This window comes from Manihot esculenta, chromosome 11, assembly GCF_001659605.2.
Source record: "Manihot esculenta cultivar AM560-2 chromosome 11, M.esculenta_v8, whole genome shotgun sequence".
Taxonomy (NCBI): Eukaryota; Viridiplantae; Streptophyta; class Magnoliopsida; order Malpighiales; family Euphorbiaceae; genus Manihot; species Manihot esculenta.
In genome coordinates, this window is record NC_035171.2 from 8,991,252 (window position 1) to 9,011,463 (window position 20,212).

The following is a 20,212-nucleotide window of genomic DNA, read 5'->3' on the forward strand; positions in this document are numbered from 1 at the left end:
GGATATTAATAATTATATATAATTTATCAAATATCTAATATATAATTATTAGCTGTAATTCATTACCTGCGATTAACAACCCTTATCAGTTAAATATAATAGAAAAATCAAACAATCCAACTAGGACTATGGGCAACTTAGCTATCTTATAGACAATTGTGGGTAAGTCAACATGTTTTAAAAAAATTAGTTAATTAATATTATTTAAAAAATTATTATAATTAAAAGTAATAAATTTTATATTATACCACATAATTAATATTGAAACTAATAAATTATATTTTTTCATTGCATGTTAAATAAAAATATATATAAAGCTAATAAATAAATTAATATTTGAATTTATAAACAAATATTTTTTTATTTTTCATTCCATTTTATATTATTATTATTTATATAAAAATTATCTAATAAAACCAATCGTTGCTTACACATAAATACCGCTCTAGATAAAAGTAATATTTGATTTGATTTAAAATCGAGTTAAATTGAATAAATAAAAAAATTTTAATTAATAAAAAATATTTTTTTATTAAAAAAATAAAACTCCATTTATTTTATAAAAAATATTTTCTATATTTATCGATGTTTGAAATACTAAAAAAAAATAGTTAATAAAAAATATTTTCATATACAAATAAAAAAATAAATTATTTAATAAAAATGACTTATTTTTTGAAAAGAATATTTTTATTAACATTTATATATAAATTTATTAATAAATTTTATTTTTTAAAATAAAATTAAATAAAAAAATAAATTATCTCATTTACATAAAATATTTTTTAAATATAATTTATTTTCCACAAATAAATATAACTTAAATTATTTTTTAAAAAATAGCTCTTTCTTAATAAAAAAAAATAATTTTCAGACTTTTATATATAAATTTATTAATAAAATTTATTTTTTAAATTAAAATTAAATAACAAAAAATAAATTATTTTTATTAAAAATATTTTATATAAAAAATAAAAAATATATATATTTTTTACAAAAAGTATTTTTAAATATAAATTATTTGTTCCAACACAAAATTTATTAATTTTCTTTTTTAATTTAGTTTGAGTTCTAGTCATAAAAGCCCATCAATAAAAGAAAAAAGTTTGAAGGCCCAAAGATATTTGTGCTAGAACGGTATTCTTGGATAAAATGATGTCGTTTTGAAATGATGGTCATGAGGTTTCGTTCACTGTTTTTTTGCGGTAGCCGGTTGCCACCTCGCATAATATGGGAGGGTTTTGCCCCAAGCAATTTTACAAAGACTAACCAAAACCCTTCTTCCTGCACATCTCGCGACTCGCCGCAACTCAGCTTCTTCCTCGATCTTACCTCTCCTTCATCCTTCAGGTAAAAATATAACTGCTATGCTTTTTCAGATGTTTGATGTTGGATGTTTGATGTTTGTTGTTTGTCTGCTTGCCCTTTAAATCACAGCTAAAAGAAGTTTTCCACCACATTTACTTGTTTGCCTCTTCCTTGGCCAAACGGAGCTTAATTTAATAAATTAGTGAATGAAACTAGAGCTATGTTATGTGGGTTGCAATTTTTCTTTGAGGAAAGCTGAAATGCTTATTTTCATTCTGGATGGACAGGGAGGGAAGAGAATAATAATGGCGGAAGGGGAGACAAAGGCGTTGTCTTATATTCCGGAGGTTATTTTGAAGAAAAGAAAACACAAGGAAGAATCGTTAGCACTTACAAGGAAAACCCAGTTGGAGTTTGGCAAATATGGAGGGAAAAAGAAGAAGGTAGAGGATATCAAAAGGCCTGAGCATTTTATCAAGGAATTCAGAGACAAGGTAAGTTCTCAAATGGTTTGGTTTAGCTTGATTTCAATTGAGTATAGTGTTCCTTTGATGGAATTTTGTGCTCATTCCCTGTGTTTTTCTTGGAATTCTTTGTTTAATGCCTATTGAAAGTGAAGATTGAAATACTCTCACATTTCAGCAATTTACTTATTTTTCAGAAACAATACAGATGGAGAGCAGAAATAAAATTGATATATCTTCCCATTTAGATCATTCATTGGTTATTCTATTACATTTGAAAGGAAATTTTGCTCATATGTAGGATTCTTCTCACATCTCTATTGACTTTAATATGTGTTTGTGTATGTGTTTGCAAGTATAGATGATAATAAATTTTCTAAGTACATATTCTTTTTGTTTATGGAGTTGGAAACCATACTCGTGATGATCAGGGGAATTTAGGGTTGGTTGTTTGGGGCACGCATTATCCCCCCTTGTCAACACAGCTATTTTGGGGTTGAATGATTAAAGTCAGTTAGACCCATTCTATCCTGGAGTTGAATGATTAAAAGCCCTTTGGAACTTATATAATCTCAGTGAATTTCATTACTTAAATAATAAAATTTGAACTTGTATTGCTTAATATTTCACGAGATGTCGCACTTTTCTGGTCTGCTCTTCATATAATATTCTCTTATCTGTGCAAAAATTGATTAGTCTTTTTATTTTGTAATAAATAGGAACTGGACCTAATCCGGATGAAACAGAGAGCAAAGAGGCCCAAATCAACATCACTAACTCCAAAGTCAAATCTTCTGTTTGTCATTCGCATACAAGGGTAGAATTTTCTTTTTCTTTTTATTGCAATAATCCCCTTCAATTTCATCTTGTGGCTGTTCTTACAGTTATGAATTCTTTGTCCATCAATCAGCAAAAATGATATGCACCCAAGAACAAGGAAGACTTTATACAAACTGAAACTAAGGAGAATATTTCATGGTGTTTTCATGAAGGCAACTGCTGGCGTATTGGAAATGCTACAAACGGTGGAGCCTTATGTTACATTTGGGTAGGATGCTCAAACCCGTATTCTTATACTATTTGTCAAATATAGTATCCATGTTAGTTGGTGATGATATGGAAATTGAGCTGGAATTTTTTATACAAGTTCATGATCTTCTCTAGTATATGTATTCTTTGTTGCTCGAACTCAAGTTGGCTTGGATAATCTTTCTTTTGTTTTGAGACTGACATTTATCAAGTACCACCTGTCCACTGATGCAAAAGTGCTTTAGAAGGTTAAGATGTAGCTCAACATGATGATATTAACAGCTTTACAGGGCATGGATTTATTATATTGAAATTGGGTGTCTCTTTCAGCATGATCCCATTTGATATTTGAAGTTCATCATCGTCCCATCATTCAGCATGAGATCCACTTGTTTGTCTGGTTATCGTTGTAATTGTTAACTAATTCATTGTCCTTGTGATTTTTGTTGTTTTCTCTAGATATCCAAATCCAAAGAACGTGACTGAGCTAATTTACAAGAAGGGTTATGGAAAACTAAACAAGCAGAGAGTTCCTCTGATTGATAACACTATAATTGAACAGGTACTTAATACATCCTTCTAAACTCCGTGCTGCATATGGTTTTATAATGGTTATTAGATTTATTCCATTTGTTTGCTTGGCAGGCATTAGGGAAGTATGGTATCCTTTGTTTAGAAGATATCGTACATGAAATTACTAAAGTTGGTCCACATTTTAAAGAGATAACTACATTTTTGGGGCCATTTGCACTCAGCAAGCCAAAGGGAGGATTGCAGGGGAAGAAAGCACCTTACAAAGATGGAGGAGACACTGGAAATCGAGAAGATGAAATAAATGATTTAATTGAGAAAATGAATTGAGATGAAGAAAATTGGTCTTGATACAAATTGTACTTCACCTAAGATTATCTAGAAGCATGTATCACAGTTTAAAGTTACTTTGAGTTGGATTTTGTAGCTAGAAGTACTGTTATTGTAGTTCATTTCGTTTAGTTCAATTCTCTGGATAATATCTTCCGATTTTGCTAAGGTGGCCCTTGATGATTCTCATCTAAATGTGCTGCATGAGCACAGTAAGTCTCAGAAGAACAGAAAAATTATACATAGAGAGAGAGATTTATCCTTCATTCCCATCACATCTGTCTTCTTCATCTTTTTTGTTTTTTTTCCCTTGAATGTTTTTCACTTTTTCTCATTTTTCTGTCTTGGGAATTTGAATCAGTTGTTGAAGAGGCCATGTTGATGATAGATTGTTGGTTATATTCGCATATTTGATTAATCATATTGGACGGATAAACTGTGGAATTTCTTTCTTGAATAAGGGTTTGTTCGGCTTTATGATTTTGATTAGTGATTAATAAAATGATTTTGGAGCTCAACCTCATACGTTTCTCGGTTGAAATTTAGAACTAGTAAACACCTATTTTTTTTTTAATTAAAATGATTCTTTAAGAAAATTATTTTTTAATCTCAATGTAGAAGGCATTATTAATTAAAAATTTGCTAGTATTTTTTAAGATATATATCAAAAATAAATCTTAAAGGATTTCTATGTCGTTGGACTTTTTTATTTGCTTAATTTGTTTCATGTTAAAAACCACTTTAATTTTTTAGATGATAATTTATTCATTAGTTATTAATAGTTCCATATTTAATTTTTATTAAAAATATTTTTTATTAATTTTAAAAATAGTTTAATAATATGTTTTTTTAAATTTTTATTATACATTTATAATGTAATTTATTATTTTAACTATGTTAATTACCATGTTCTAAAATATAGAAAATAAAGTTTGTTTAGACTTTTAATTTTTTCGATACGTGTGTAGATAAGATTGCGAAATGACTGGACCAACTTTTCTTTTTCACGTCATATCATTCAACTAAATTATTTTTTGTTGGACCCTAGTCTACGATAGGCCTAACCTGTTCCGTGTGTCTAAATCAGGATTCGAGACACTGGATCAGTCTACCCAAAAAGGACTTGATGGGTTTTGAACCAGCATTTTTCTTTTAAATTCGGTCTCATCCCAAATAAATCCGACAGTTATAAATTATATTTGAAAATAAAAATAAACAGAAATAATTTATATAGTTATTAATACAAGTTAATTATTCTATTAATACATTTAATTGGTAATATTTATAAAAAGCAAGGGAAAGTTTTCAATTACATTAATATAAAAATTTTATTCTGAAATTGTATAGAATATATATGAGAAACTACTAATAGGTTATAGCTTACCAAAGTTGTTTTTAAGATTTGAATTCAAATTTCAATTAAACCATTTATACCAAAAAAAAATGAGAAGTTAAAAATAGTATTTTAAGTTTGTGGATTTATTTTTTTATATAATATAAATATAATTAATTATGTATAAATTATGATATATTAAATTAAATTTAACCTCGCAATTATATATTTTTTTCTTATCTGAAGGAAAAATAATAATTTTTTTATTATTTTTTATTTTCTTTTCTCCCTCCAATAGGAGCCAAACGGAGTGTAAAACCCTAAAACCTTTCCCTCTCACACAGCGGAAAACAACCAGAGAAAGAGAGATTGCAGAGTCATTTCGCAGTTTAGAGCAAACACTAATGGCTAATGACCAAGACATGGGTAGCTGGACCGATCTCCTCCACTCCTCCTCCAAGCTTCTCGAACAAGCTGCTCCTTCTGCTCAGTTCCCTCCTCTACAGGTCCACCTCTGTCCTCCTTTTCTTTCTCATCCGTTTGTTTTCCGAGAAAATGTCAGGGACAATGAAGTAGAATTAAGGTTTTAAGCATGACCAGTTCCATAGATAAAACATTTTCTCACTTCTGCTTAGCTCTGTTACGTTGAGACTCAATGTAAAGGAGTTTAAAGGAATTGAAGTCTGTTTGTCTTTAGATTTTCAGTAGGAGAGATCCGATATTATGCTTTTCTCTGTGTCACACAAATTTAGTGCAAAATTTCCTCAAAGTTTATGCTCATATGGGAAGGAAAAGGTTGAGGATAAGCAGAAGAATTGTACTAAAACTTTCGATACTAGGTTTTTTTTTTTTTTTAATTAACTAGCATTTTAATCTGGCAAATTTGGAAATGTAAAAGAAATTTTAAAAGGCTAACTGCTATATTTTTCATTATGTAAGGAGAAAAAAATGACAAGTAGCTTCACTTTGGGTTTGCTTTAACATATGCTCTTTAAGTTGCCGAGAGAAGTCAACAGCAAAATATGGAAGTTAATATGTTATGTCTTCTTGCTTGGGAACTGGGATTGGGGAATACATTTTCTTAGTGATGCTTGTTTAACCATGACTTTCTGAAAATTATGAGAAAGTGAAGAAACAATAGCATTTTCTAGGATTTATATGTCTTATTTAATGCTGATGGCTAATTCTCTTTACCAATGATCAAATTGGCTATTCTTTTGGTTGAGTTTATACTGTGAATGTTTCAGAGGAACTTAGATCAGTTAGAAGCATTATCAAAGAAGCTCAAGGCAAAATCCTTAAGAACTGAAGCCCCTTCTCAATCTATTGCTGCAACAAGGTGCCTTAGTGATTTTGTTTCTAATTCTTTTGTTGACTTATGACTGCTTAATTTAAGGTCAACTTCATTTTGCTGCTCATTTGCCGAGGAATTGAAGCAAAATTAGTAAAAAAAAATTGGATCCTTATGGTAATTATGATGTCTAGGTAGCTATTTAGAATATTTAAATTTTCATTTTATATATTTCTTATCTTGTTTACTAACTTGTCATAAACAAAATTATAGTGTTTAACTCTCAACTTGTCATTTGTCTTGGTGCACTCATAGGCTTCTTGCACGAGAAGGAATAAATGCTGAGCAGCTTGCACGAGATCTTAAATCTTTTGAATTGAAGGTAAAACTGCTTTTGCATATGACCTTCCATTAGCTTCAGCTTGTAAGCTGTACTAAACATTCATGACTCTGTTCCCCTTTAATGTGCTTCACTTAATCTTAACTTACCATGATAGATAGTGGAAATGTGAAATCAAAAGGTACATATTTTCTTAGTCTCTTTTATTTTGTTGAATGAAGAAAGTTTATTGTCTATTAATTATGCCATACACTCTCTCTGCACTCTTGTTTAATGTTCTGTGATTACCATTTTGATTCACATGTCTTGGGTAACAGATTAATTTGTTGCATTCAGGCCCCACTTCTTTTGTTTTGATGTTTCTTTCTGTTTCTTTTCTTCATTTTTATGTTTGAATGTTAAACATTGATACTGTCTATTGCTATTATTCACTTTTTTTTTTCCATTTCTTTTGAAGACAACATTTGAAGATGTGTTCCCTGCTGAGGCTACAAGCGTTGAAGAATATTTGCAACAGGTAGCGTGCCTTATGTTGTGAACTAAACTATGGATTCAGTATATCATAATCACTACTACTACTACTACAAAAAAAAAGAAACAAACATTTCTAATTATTTCTCTAGTTTTTTAATTATTTAAATCTTGGATTACTTTTCATCATTTCAGAGAATATTTCCACATTGTTATCCTTTTCATTTTTTTTTACAACAGAACTAGTACCTACAAAAATTACAAGGTTTAAGATTGTTAGGATGTTCATTGCTTGAGAGACAGAATGCTCTACGTTGAAATTAAAAGGATCATGTAACTTTAGGTGAAGGAACATGTCAAAAGAAATTATTGGTTTTGAAATCAAGTTTGATCAAATCTATTTGAAATTTTAGCACTGTGAATTGTGTGAAGAAATATAGTGAAATTTGCTAGTCATAAAACCCAAGAAGAAAAATTGAGGTTGAGACTGAGGGAAAGTAGCATGAGAATTGAGAAAGGTATTGATTGAATAGCGAGGGTGTGAGAGGAGAGAGAGAAAGAGAGAGCATGAATGAGATAAACAAAAGTAAAAAAGGGAGAGCAGAGTGAAGCATGAATCAAAACCAGGAGAAAGAATTGTTATATGGTTTTTATGGTAACAAAACCAGGATAAGTGATATGTCAGAAAAAACATACTCCTGCAACCAAACTTGTGTTTGGTTTCTTTTATGTGGAAAAATTGCAGAACTTCAATGATCTCAATTTGGCACTTCTCTCAACTTTAATATCTGTATTTACCTACTCAATCTCATGTGAAATTCTGAATTTCTGACAATGCTTGGTTTTGTTTTTAGTATCTAGTTTTTTCACTTTCTCACAGTTCTCATGAAACTTCAATAACATTAGTAATGTTTTACGTTCTTTCTTGAGTTGCTCATGTAAATGCATAGATGGATGGTGACTATTTATGCAATAGCTTGTGTTGTTCTGTTCAAATGCTGCATGTAGATTTTGTGCTCAATTTCTTAGTTGATTGTGCGACACTGCTATGTTTTAATTAGGGTGTTTCTAATGAGTAAGATGCTCTCTTTTTTATTTTTTTTTCTCCTTCACAAGGTATTATTGTCTTTATCTGATTTTTTTACGGTCCTGCAATTTTTTGGTTTAGGTTCATGAAATGGCAATGGTGTCGGCCATACAGGAAGCACAGAAGGATAACCTAAGAAGCTTTAATGATTACATGATGAAAGTTTTGGAGGTTAGAGAAATACAGAATGTACATGGAATTTAGTTTTTTTTATAAAGATACTTCTTGAATATAAACAGTTTAGTAATCCTATTTCAGCACTCTACTTTTGAGATTTTCTTTCTCTACATTTTGCAAGAAATTTTGTAGTTAAATCTTGTAATAGCCTGTGCATTGCCTAGGCAAGATCTACTGAGTTCAATGGTCCCTGATAGTTGATAATGAATCATGTTCAATGTCTTCCTTTCCTTTTATTCTAGTGTGTTCTTTACATTACACATGCATGTGTTGTGTGTGTGTGCGCGCACATTTATGTTAAGTATATTTTTTGTCATGTTTATTTGTTTCTTGTCTTTTATAGATGCGTGTAGGATTTATTTATTTGGTTGATAAAACTTAATATATTTCAGGAAGACTGGCAAAAAGAGAAACGTGACTTTCTTCAGAGCTTGAGCCGTATTTCAACATTACCCAGGACTAATGCAGTTGATACAAGTACTGGAACCATTCTTTCAGGTCAAAAAGCATCTATTGTTTCCAGCCCTCAGGTTTCTTCTGGCCCATCTGGCGTGGAGCTTGTGCCTTTAGCTAACAAGTCGATTCTGGAGAGAAAAGCTTCAGCCTATGCCGAAGTTGTGAAAAATCTGAACAATGCAAGAGAACGTGGCTTGCAATTTAAAGTATGGTATTGTTGCTTTCTTGTAAAATCATTTTTCTCTATAATGTTGATGGGACACTTTACTCCTATGAGCAGTCTTGTAAATGTTTACCAATTTTCACAGGTAATTTGTACTCGTCATCCCTTGAATTTTTAGGTTGTTACACTTCAATATCTCATCTTAATTTGTTACCACAAAATCTCTCATCTTTAAAAATGTTCATAGAAATCTCTCATGCCATTTTCCATGCATTTATTCAATAGAACTAATGTGTGATAATGCCACAGGGTAAAAGGTAATAATTTAAAAATCAGAAGTTTCACTTAAATATTACTAATATTCTGCTCACACACTATCTCTCTCTCTCTCTCTCTCGGTGTGTAAGGTGATACGATGCTGTGAATATCTTATGTGACATTTTGTTTTATTCTTTTATTCTTTACATGGCACTTCCACCTATCAGTTCTGCTGGACAAATGAACAATAAATAACTTGCGGATTTTTTTTATCGTTTTCAGAGATGAGGTATTTTACGATAACAAATTAAAGATAAGGCCGTGAAGCATAACAACATCCAAAGTTGAGGGATGGATAGTATAAATTACCACAATTTTTCACTAACTAGTTCTGTTTGAAAGACATCTTTGCTGTCATCTTGAAATGCTCAAGTCTCAAGCTGGCAGCACAGCTATGTGTTGGACCAGAGGTGCATGCTGGTGCTGAATGATATTTTTTCCATCACCCTTTTAAAATAGTTGCATCTTGTTCTGCAGTAATGCATTCTTCTGAAGTTCTGATCTGAGATGGCATAATACTGGCCCAAATTGTTGCTGTAGATTTTGGTTTGTCCAAACTTAAGAAGCAGATGAGATAGGTAGCTGAACAGTTAATTTAGGAGTGGGAGGATAAGAGTAGGGTGTTGTATTTCTAAGATAGCTATCTCAAACATGAGAATAAACAGAAGAAAATGGCTTGCAAAGGATAGCAAGTAAACCGGCATCCTGTATTCTTAGGCTTGGTAAGAATAAAAACACTAGTACGCTTAGGTGTTTTGCCTTACAGGAGCTGTATTATGTATATCACATTTGAATTTTGATGGACATGAATCTGACCACATTTTCTTCCCTCCAATTCCTCTCTTTAGAATAAACATGATACCCTCTACTTATTGGCTCTTTTAAGTTCATTACTTTCAATGAAATGAAGTTTTTCATAGCCAAGTTATTGAAGATGGTGACTTGCAAGCACCTAGATCACAGAAAGCTCACGGGCACACACCTCATACTCAAATAAGTTTCTTGATGGTAAATTTATGAACAACCAAAAAGACTACTGTGTAAGCAGCCGTTTGCCTAATAGTTAATTAATAGTTTCTTTAAGCTGTCATCTGAATCCCACATCCAATCAAAGGAAGTCGCAAATGACCACTATGCTTTCATTCATTTTAAAAGGTTTTCATGTCTACATCATTATTATCATTATTATTTTGTAGCCGGCAACAGCCTTCAGGAGTGCTTATGAGAGTTTGGGTATTGAAGCTTCCGGTGGAAGATCAGTTAACATGCAGAAGATATGGCATCTTGTTCAGGTGCAGTTCTTAATTGCTTGCCTAGTTTGAATTAAAATAGTCTTCTTTAAAACTTTGATTGCATTTCTTATGCTTCTTTCTGTCATTTGAACAACTGTTGATACTGACAAGTTCAATAATTTTACAGACGTTGATGGGTGAGAATTCAACCATTCATCAGAATCTTTCAAGGAAAATGTCATTAGTCATTGGTGCAAGGCGCCATCTAGAATGGGGACATGAAAAGTATATTATGGATACAATACAAAGTCATCCAGCACAGGTAAAGTAATCTTTTGAGTAGCAAATGCATCTTATGGTAAAAGAAATTTTTTTTCCGAGCTGAATACATTACCATATTCATCTAACCTTTTTGTTTGGTTGCTGTTGCTACTTTTCTTTCTCATGCTTAATGGTTGCTCCATCTTTTATTACATGAAAGCGAGGTATGAAGTTTTCTTAATTTAATTTTTTTTTCCATCTCATTTTAGGCTGCCCTTGGTGGAGCTGTTGGGAATTTACAAAGAGTTCGTGCATTTCTTCGGGTTTGTCTGACTAATGCCATTTGAATTAACTAGCAAGCCTCTGAAAAAAAAAAAAAAAAATAGCAAGCTGTGACTTGTTTCATAATTATTGGATTTTGAGATGCACTTATACTTTTCATTCTTCTGCACAGATACGCTTAAGGGATTATGGAGTTCTAGATTTTGATTCAGGAGATGCACGCAGGCAGCCGCCGGTTGATACCACTTGGCAACAGGTCATGGATAATTTCATACATATCTATAATATAATAATTATATAAAAGCAGGAAGAGGGAGGAGGAAATAATGGGATTAACGAAAACATCCATGATTAAATATGACAATTATAAATTGCCCTTTATTTTGATTGGCTAAAAATTAGTTTTGAAATTTATTATTATTCAAAGAATCTTTAGTTTAACTGGTTACTGGTTAGATTGATTTTCTATTTTAATCCAAATTGCTAATAAGTTAAAGAAATTTATTATGATTTAATAATTTTTAGTTTGATGGTTTAAATTGGTCTTCCATTTAAATTGTATTCTATTAGAATTATTGTCTAAGCTAAAAAGAACAGGAACAATATCTTTAGTGACAAACATACGAATTTGTAATCGATAATATAACTATTTATCACTAATCCATACTAATTGATCACTAATAAATTTTAATCCATTGGTAATTCGTCACTAACAATGTATAGCTACAAGTAATTGGTTGCTAGTAAAACTAAGTTTTAGCAACAAGAGCTTATACAAAAACTGATTTGTAAATAAATTCAATTTTTATTATAATTACTTTAAAATTAAAATATAATAATATGTTTATATTGAAATTTTTCTTATACTTCCTAATTTAAACTTTTGACAACTCTATATAAGCATTATTAATTCATTAAAAAATATTTATCTATTATTATTAATTACTACAAAACTTTAGACATTGAATTAACGAGTAGTGTTTGGAAATAGTTTATCATGAAACTTTTTATTTCTAAAAGTACTTTTATTGTATCTTTACAAAACTAATAAATTAGTCACTGCTATGAAAATACACTTACTTCACTACTATTGTATTGCTTATTTAAGTGCTTTCTTGCTGTATATATTTAAACTACAAGGACTCAGTTGTTAAAATGAATGAAATTTTAGGGACTAAAGTGTGAATGAAATAAAGAAATTCTAGGTGTATTTTTTTCACAATGAAGACTAATTTATTGGTTTTTAAAATCATAAGACTAAATAGCTGGCTTTTAAAAATAGAGAATTAATGTGTAGGTTTCACTTAATATAAATTGTAGTTTAGGGGAAGGGGAAGAAAAAATGGGCATGGCTAAATTTAGTAATGACATATTGCCTTCTATTTGATTATCTAAAAAAATAATGTAGGGGTTCTATTTAATTTTTTTTTTAAAAAAATTATTGGTTAGATTTAATATTGAAAATTTTACTACCATAAGAAAATGGTTAACTGAAAACTATATATTATTAATTATATTTGAAATGAAAGGAGAAAAATTGAGGCTTCTCTTTATGTAATTTTATTCTTACATACCTAATAATATAAAAATACTTTAAAAGTTTCTATTTAAATAGGATTTCAAATAAGTCTATTTGGTATTTAACTTAAAAGTTTATTATTAAAATATGTTGCATTTAACTTAAAATGATTTTAGTAATGTTCTAATACTAATAAATTTCATAAACTATTTGGTATATTTGAAAAACTAAAATCTTCTAGTTATAGAACTCTTGCTTCATAATATTATCAAGACATTCAATATATAAAGTTAATTAATTTTACACCAGTTGATGTATAGTACAATAAATGAATTTTTTAGTTTTTATACATGTAGAATATATTCTTAAGATAAGTTTAATTGATTTTTTTTATTATATTAAATTCTTAATTTTACACTAAAATATTAAATTAACTCGACAAAAAATAGTATGAAAAAAACTTAAATTGCTTTTTTTTTTAGTTAATACTGATAAAATTCTAATGCTATTATATTTTTCTTTATAATATAAATAACATGCTTGAAACAAAATAGTTGGTAAGTTTTAAGTTAATTGTTGACCAATAAAATAAATCTCTTAATTTTTATACAAGGAAAAAAGGTTCCTAGAAAATGTTATCATTTTTTTAGATTAAATTCTAATTTTGTTTCAAAATAAAACATTCTAATTTTCTTTACTGGAAGATCAAGTCAACATGTTATATAAAATACGTAAAAAGAAAAAAAAGTGACCTTTAATTTTTAATAATTATATTATAATACTAATAGAACTCTAATATTGTTGTGCTTTGCTGCTGAATTTTAAGTGAATTACTGTATAATACAACAAAATTTTAATTCTATACATGCAAAAAATATTTTTGAAATATGCTAGCGAATTGTTTATCCTGATTTATTGTATTAAATTCTATTTTTTAAAAATATAAAATTAAATTAATAAGAAAACATGTAAAAGAAAAATTAATATAGCCTTTAATTTATAATAATTATACTATAAAATTAATAAAACTATAATACTGTTTGATGTATTAGATAGAAAAAGTAAATTCCTAGTAAGAATCTTAGTTTTGTTGAATTCTTATGAGTTAATATGAAAATATATTTTAAGGCAATGCACTTGAATTGTGACTAAATCTTGCAATTCAATATGAATTATCTGAAAAGTGCAGATAAAATCTTCACTTAGCCTTTTTTTACTAGCCATTCTTTTTTTCTCTCCCACTTTTTTCTTTTTCTTTTCCCCCTTGGTTTTCTCAATTTACTTTTCTAATTGTAGTTGTGAAATCGTAACATTTTATATTTTGATATATTTTGAAATTCTAATTTAAGTCACTATCCTTTTTATTATTTAATTAAATTTAAATCGGGATTTTCAGTACGTACACAATGATATTCATTTGTCCACAGTTTAAAAATTCATAATTAATAACATAAAACCACATGATGTTAATAAGAATGCATTTTTCTTTTATTATAAAGCATCATTCTCATAGCTAAATAATACTTTCTCTGTCCCGTAATTTTTGTCCATTTTTCTTTTTTGGTTGTTCCAAAATTATTGTCCATTTCCCTTTTTTACATTATAATAATATATAAATTGACTATTATAACCTTATTTAATTTTATCTTATTCTTAAAAAACCTCCCAAAACATCTCTTACCATTTAGTAAAATTTAATGTTTTTAAGATGGGTATAATTGAAGAATTAATAAAAAAAATTTCTTTTTTAATATGTGTAAAAAAACAAAGTGAACAAAAATTATGGGATGGAAGGACTAATTCAAATCTTACTATTTGTTTGGATTCTTAATCTTCAATCACATAATGAAGATTTCGATTTGAATCTCGACTTGAGTACTATGTAGCTTGGTTACCTGGAGCTTTAATATATTTGCATACTCTAATTGCTTGTAAAATTATGCATCAGAGCAGCATTATTTAAGGAAGACTATGGAGTATGGACCGCAAATTATCTCGATCTTGTGTGTGTTTATTGGCTGTTCTAGATAACATTAAATATTTATTTCATTATGTCAATCTTATCATATGCTTTTTATAAATGCGTTTCATAACAAAGCCTATTTTCTGCAACTGCCAGATCTACTTTTGCTTGAGAACTGGATACTATGATGAAGCAAGAAATGTGGCCCTCACATCCCGTGCTTCACAGCAATTTGCTCCTTTGGTAGTGCTATTTCTCTGCTTGAGATACATATCACTTTTATAATAACCCTAGTCATTAACCTTTTCCTTTAACAGCTTACAGAGTGGATCAACACTGGAGGAATGGTGCCTATGGAAATTGCAGCTGTTGCTTCAGAAGAATGTGAAAAAATGTTAAGAATGGTTGATCGGGTGGGTCGAGCTACCTATGACAAGAAAAAGTTGTTACTCTATGCTATAGTATCTGGTTCTAGGAGGCAAATTGACCGCCTACTGAGAGATCTACCAACACTTTTCAATACCATAGAAGATTTTTTGTGGTTCAAGTTATCAGCTGTACGAGATTTCCATGGCGAAACATCATCTGTGGTCCTGAATGAAGGTTCAATACCATATAGTTTGGAAGATTTACAGGCTTATCTTAATAAATTTGAGCCATCATATTATACCAAAAATGGGAAGGACCCTCTGGTTTACCCGTATGTGTTGCTTTTAAGCATCCAGTTACTAAAAGCTGTCTTACATTTGTCTAAGGAAGTTGCAAATGAAGGATATGATATTGATGCTGTCCACATGTCAATTGTGCTAGCAGACCATGGGGTTCTTTCTGATGCTGGGGCTGGACAAAAATTAGGGGTCATGGATGCTTATGCTGAAATCTCTAGTATTATTAGGCAGTATGGTTCTGCATACCTACGCCATGGCAATCTCCCTGTGACATTGGAATACTATGCGCAAGCTGCTGCTGCAGTAGGGGGTGGGGAGTTGTCATGGACTGGGAGAGGCAACATGGATCAGAGGAGACAGAGAAGTTTAATGCTGAAGCAACTCCTTACTGAGCTATTGTTACGAGATGGTGGTATTTACCTTTTACTTGGTCCACGTGGTGCTGGAGAAGAAGGTGAATTGGTACGGTTTTTGAATGATTTCAAAGCAAGGCAGCAATTTCTGCTTGAAGCTGCTCGCCAGTGTCAGGAAACTGGACTATATGACAAAGTAAATTTTCTTTCCTTCGCTTTGACTCTGTTTGTGAATTCTTGGTTTTGGTGGGAGCCTTTTATATTTGTTTCCTGTTCCACCACACATGTTATCTACCCTTGTTCAAAGCCATCTGCCATAGTTATCTGTTCTCTTCAAATTCTTCACTTTGTAGATGATTAATATAATGTTCATGCTGCGAAAGATGACATTATTATTATTGTTATTGTATATATATATATATATTTTGGGGGGGGGGGGGGGGTGGAGACGTGGTGGCATTACTTATTGCTTGAGGAAACTTTTGGACTACTATGTCAATACTTTTCTTGTTTTTGCTCTCGATATACACATGGACACTCACTCACTCCAAATAGTTATGTTTATTTTCTGGCTTGAGATGTTCATCTTTCTTTTTGCAGATATGTTGCTTCTACTTTTATTTTGTTTTCTGTTATACTAATTTTACTATGTTATATATATATATTGCTTTTGTTTTGCCTTCAGTCTATAGAAATTCAGAAGAGGGTTGGAGCATTCTCTATGGCTCTAGATACAATTAATAAGTGCCTGTCTGAAGCAATCTCTGCCCTGTCACGTGGTAAATTGGATGGTGAGAGTCGGACTTCTGGTCTCATTCATTCTGGCAATGAGATTTTGGAGACATACAAGTACTATCCTGAAGTCAGGTAGTTCATTCCCAAAGGCCTTGTATTCTGTAGCTTGATAATTTTAAGAAAGTTTGGGCTATTTTTCTGTTCATGTATTTTTTACTGGCTTCCAAGTGATGCTTAAAGGAGAAAACTTAATGAAGAAATGAATAATCTACATATTTTTGCCTGTTGCCCATATCTGAAGCCTGAGTCCTAATTGTGATCCAAGCCTATTTCAAGGAGAAGCCTGTTTACAATTATTTTTCCTCCTTTGGGCTAGGGGAGAGCATTCAGGTTTTGTTCCAAACTGACCAAACCAAATTTGAAAGCAAAAAACCGTATGACTTAAGATTCTAGACCTAACTGAAGCAATATTAGGGATAACTTAATGAACCAAACCATTGTTCTTTTAAATTATCAACTAATTTCTTTCATATCTTAAACAACTTATTATCATATTTATGTCTGCATGTGTGTGTGCATGTGTACTTTTGAAAATAAGTATACATTTTTCTGACCTTGAAATGACATGTTGCTATGATGTCCAGTCTTCAAGAGAGAGAGCATGTTTTAGAGCAAGAAACTGTGTTAAGACAACTTGAAGCAATTTTGTCTGTTCACAAACTGGCAAGACTTGGTCATTATCTTGATGCTCTAAGGGAGGTGGCTAAACTTCCCTTTCTTCCATTAGATCCTCGAGTGCCAGATGTCACAGTGGACGCATTTCAGAATTTGTCACCTCATGTTCAAGTTTGTGTGCCAGACCTTCTGAAGGTTGCTCTCACTTGTCTCGACAATGTGACAGATTCTGATGGATCACTTCGTGCCATGAGAGCAAAGGTATGTCAGAAGTATTGCCTATAGTTTCATGTTTCTGCTGTTTGATATTATTTCTCCTTTGCAAATGCTCACCCTTTAACAGTGCTGCTCAAAAGTTGAAAGTTATTTCATGTCCATCATTCCATGACTTAGTAAGGATAGATGAACGCCCCTGCATATATCCAAACACAAACTCTGCAAATTTTCCTCTCAATAAGAAGGAGAGAGAGAGTTGACCAAAGCATCAGGTCAAAAAACTGACGTAAAAGGATCCTTCAATGATAAGAGGGACCCCAAGTAGTTAGGAAACATAAAAAGTTGGAATTTTATGACTATCAATGATAATGGACGGATTGCTGCTATCTCTATAATGACCTTGGGTTGCACCATTGTTTCATGCATCCTAGATATAGATACCTGGTAAAGGGATAAACCTATCTATACATCATAGGTTTGGAAGATGATGTGTTTTAGGACTTCCATTGTCAATTAATCCCTTGTTAAAGTATAAGAAGTACTACTCTAAAAATAGTAAGAGTTAATTATATCCTAATTACACTACGAGAAATTAAAAAAATAATTAAAAAATTTTATAGATAAATAATTTAATGATTGGTATTTTATATGATTGATAAACCGTTGATAATTTATTTTAATAATTATTTTATTTATAATTTAATCAATAAATTTTATTATTATTTTTTACTTTTCTTGTAATATTATAATATGTTCTCATGTATAAGATATCTTGAATTTGAAAAAAAAAAAATTAAATATAATTATTATATGTATAATACTTATGTTTAAGTACTAATCATGATGGGTTGATATAAAACTCGTCACGATTATAATAGCTATAATAAAAATATTTGTATATATAACAATTGTGTGGTAAATTTTTAATTCTAATAATGAATTTTTTTTTTTTTATTTAAACGGTCTATCAAAAAAGAAATTTATTAATGCGGTTGTGACTATATATCTATATTTAGATGCAATGATAAACAAATTGATTTCAAGTACTAATTATCAATTAGTCTCTCTCTAGCTTTTAGTGAGAGATTTTTCTCCATGTTTTTATCATTTAGTCTTGTATTTCTTTGAATTTTTTAGTGCCTCTATCGGGTTTCCTCAGTCTATTTTGGGTAGGAGAAGCTTGTCTTCTCTAGCATAGTAATGGTCACCCTCTACACTTTGGATTGGGGTGTATTTATCTTTTTTTTTTCTTAATATTTTGTTGGCTGATCATGAAGTTTTTTTTTTGTGAGGGTGATAGAATCCCCTCACAATTTTGTTTTTTCCTCAATTTATATACCAGGTATTAATTGAACTCCCAACATTTTGATATATTCCATCACTTATACATTCATGCATCGTTGCATTACTCAAAACTTATGTACAAGGTTAACATGAAATTTACAGCTTTTTACCTCTTATAGGATATTTTTACTTGATGGCTATAGTCCACATTTCTTTTTCATCGATGGGCTTTCTGTAGTCGTGGCTATAAATAATTTCTTATTGAACTGATAGAGTTTATTTTAGTGATTTACTGTTGGGTCTAGATTCTTGATATTTGTTCTTTCAATCTTTTTGCAGATTGCACAGTTCCTCGCCAACAACATGAGTAGAAATTGGCCTCGCGATTTGTATGAAAAGGTTGCTCGAAGTTTGTGAGGTAAATACGCTATGGGGGTTTGAGATCCCTCTCTGGTGGCGGAGCAAATTTTATAGACGTCTTAGTTGAGATTATCATACCTCTAACTATGTAAAGGGAATCCAAAATATTCAACTGAAACATGACGACTGATTTCTTGTTCAGCAAAAAACTCTTGGGTTTGGAATGAATATTTTCTAGCTTGTTCCTCCAACTTTCAAAGTCCTGTCAATAGTAAAGCTTCCCTCCTCCTCCCTTTTCTGAAATGGCAGCTGCAATGCTTATTTTCACAGTGCTGCGGTGGCTATCCAGGGTGTTGATTATTGGGACTGAGAGGTTTATGGTTCAAGTGCTCAGTTCCTTCAAGATGCTGAGGAGCTCAAGGTCGTTGGTTATACAATGGCAATCATAATTTGTCTGATGACAGCTTTGTAATCTTATAGTTTCTCCCCCTGTTGTCATTCTTTTTCCAAGAACTTGTGTAATATGCAAAAAGAAATAACCCTAACCCCGTAAATTATTTTCTGTTCCTCCTCCCTTATCGGTCTGTTTGTCATTATTATGAGTTAAGATTTAGAGAAAAACACTTTTAAATATATTAATTAAAAGTGTAAAAATTTAATTTAAAATTACTTTTATACGATTTAGTCACAATAATATAAAAATAATGAAACTGCTTTCTTAAATATCTAAAATGATGTGTTTTTTGTCAATTTGGAGGTACCCTGAACATCTTTGAGGTGTACGAAATACTGTGTGAGATTTCGAGTTCATCAATTACTAAGATATTTGAGATTTCAAGTTTGAGTGATTTCGAGTTGAGTTCATCTCGAGTTTGAATTTCATCAATTACTAAGATATTTATATTATGGTGAGAAAATTCTGAGTTTCAGTGAGAAAGAAGAAGGCTACTTGTGCAGCTGATTGGTTGTATTCCAATGATTTTGGGAAAAATCGGTTTTAGGCTTTTGACCTTAAATCAATAATTTTTTGCTAACAGATCTAAACAATTCACTGCCAGCTTTAATCAATCCATTTTTATAAACCTTACTATGAAATTGATCTAGTTTAAGGATTAATTTTAGGCTTCAACATTTGTTGCTTTGCAAATTACAACTCCATTGATACTAACACACTTCCAATAATTATACAAAAATTACTTTACTGATCAACGGGTGCCTTAGAACTTCTAAGATTGCTATGCATTTGGAGTAACAAATTTTATTTTTTAAAAAAATTTACAATAATTATTGTTTATGTATTGTTTTAAAATATTATTATTTTTCTTTATTATCATATGTTTTCTATAATATGATAAATTTGTTAAAA

The 20,212-nt window shown here is 30.6% G+C and overlaps 2 protein-coding genes across 4 annotated transcripts; both read left to right on the forward strand.

Moving 5' to 3' along the window:
- Nucleotides 1–1,193: 1,193 nt before the first annotated feature.
- LOC110625788 (60S ribosomal protein L7-1) lies at nt 1,194–3,937 on the forward strand. Its single transcript, XM_021771437.2, has 6 exons — nt 1,194–1,350; nt 1,596–1,802; nt 2,492–2,589; nt 2,683–2,820; nt 3,261–3,363; nt 3,447–3,937. Exons 2-6 carry the CDS (start codon nt 1,614–1,616, stop codon nt 3,660–3,662), a joined length of 744 nt encoding a protein of 247 aa, XP_021627129.1. The 5' UTR covers nt 1,194–1,350; nt 1,596–1,613; the 3' UTR covers nt 3,663–3,937.
- A 1,357-nt stretch (nt 3,938–5,294) lies between these two features.
- On the forward strand, nt 5,295–19,422 carry LOC110625571 (nuclear pore complex protein NUP93A). 3 transcript variants are annotated; one of them, XM_043961783.1, is made up of 16 exons: nt 5,295–5,501; nt 6,243–6,334; nt 6,602–6,668; nt 7,084–7,143; nt 8,266–8,355; nt 8,754–9,023; nt 10,495–10,590; nt 10,718–10,852; nt 11,061–11,114; nt 11,246–11,329; nt 14,712–14,798; nt 14,873–15,772; nt 16,262–16,443; nt 16,956–17,247; nt 18,826–18,904; nt 19,049–19,422. In XM_043961783.1, the coding sequence occupies exons 1-15, from the start codon at nt 5,400–5,402 to the stop codon at nt 18,901–18,903; spliced, it is 2,589 nt and encodes an 862-aa protein (XP_043817718.1). In that variant the 5' UTR covers nt 5,295–5,399; the 3' UTR covers nt 18,904; nt 19,049–19,422. The 3 variants fall into 3 exon arrangements, with proteins under 3 accessions (XP_043817718.1, XP_043817720.1, XP_043817721.1); XM_043961785.1 differs by having other exon boundaries at nt 19,156–19,422; XM_043961786.1 differs by having other exon boundaries at nt 19,177–19,422.
- Nucleotides 19,423–20,212: the final 790 nt, after the last annotated feature.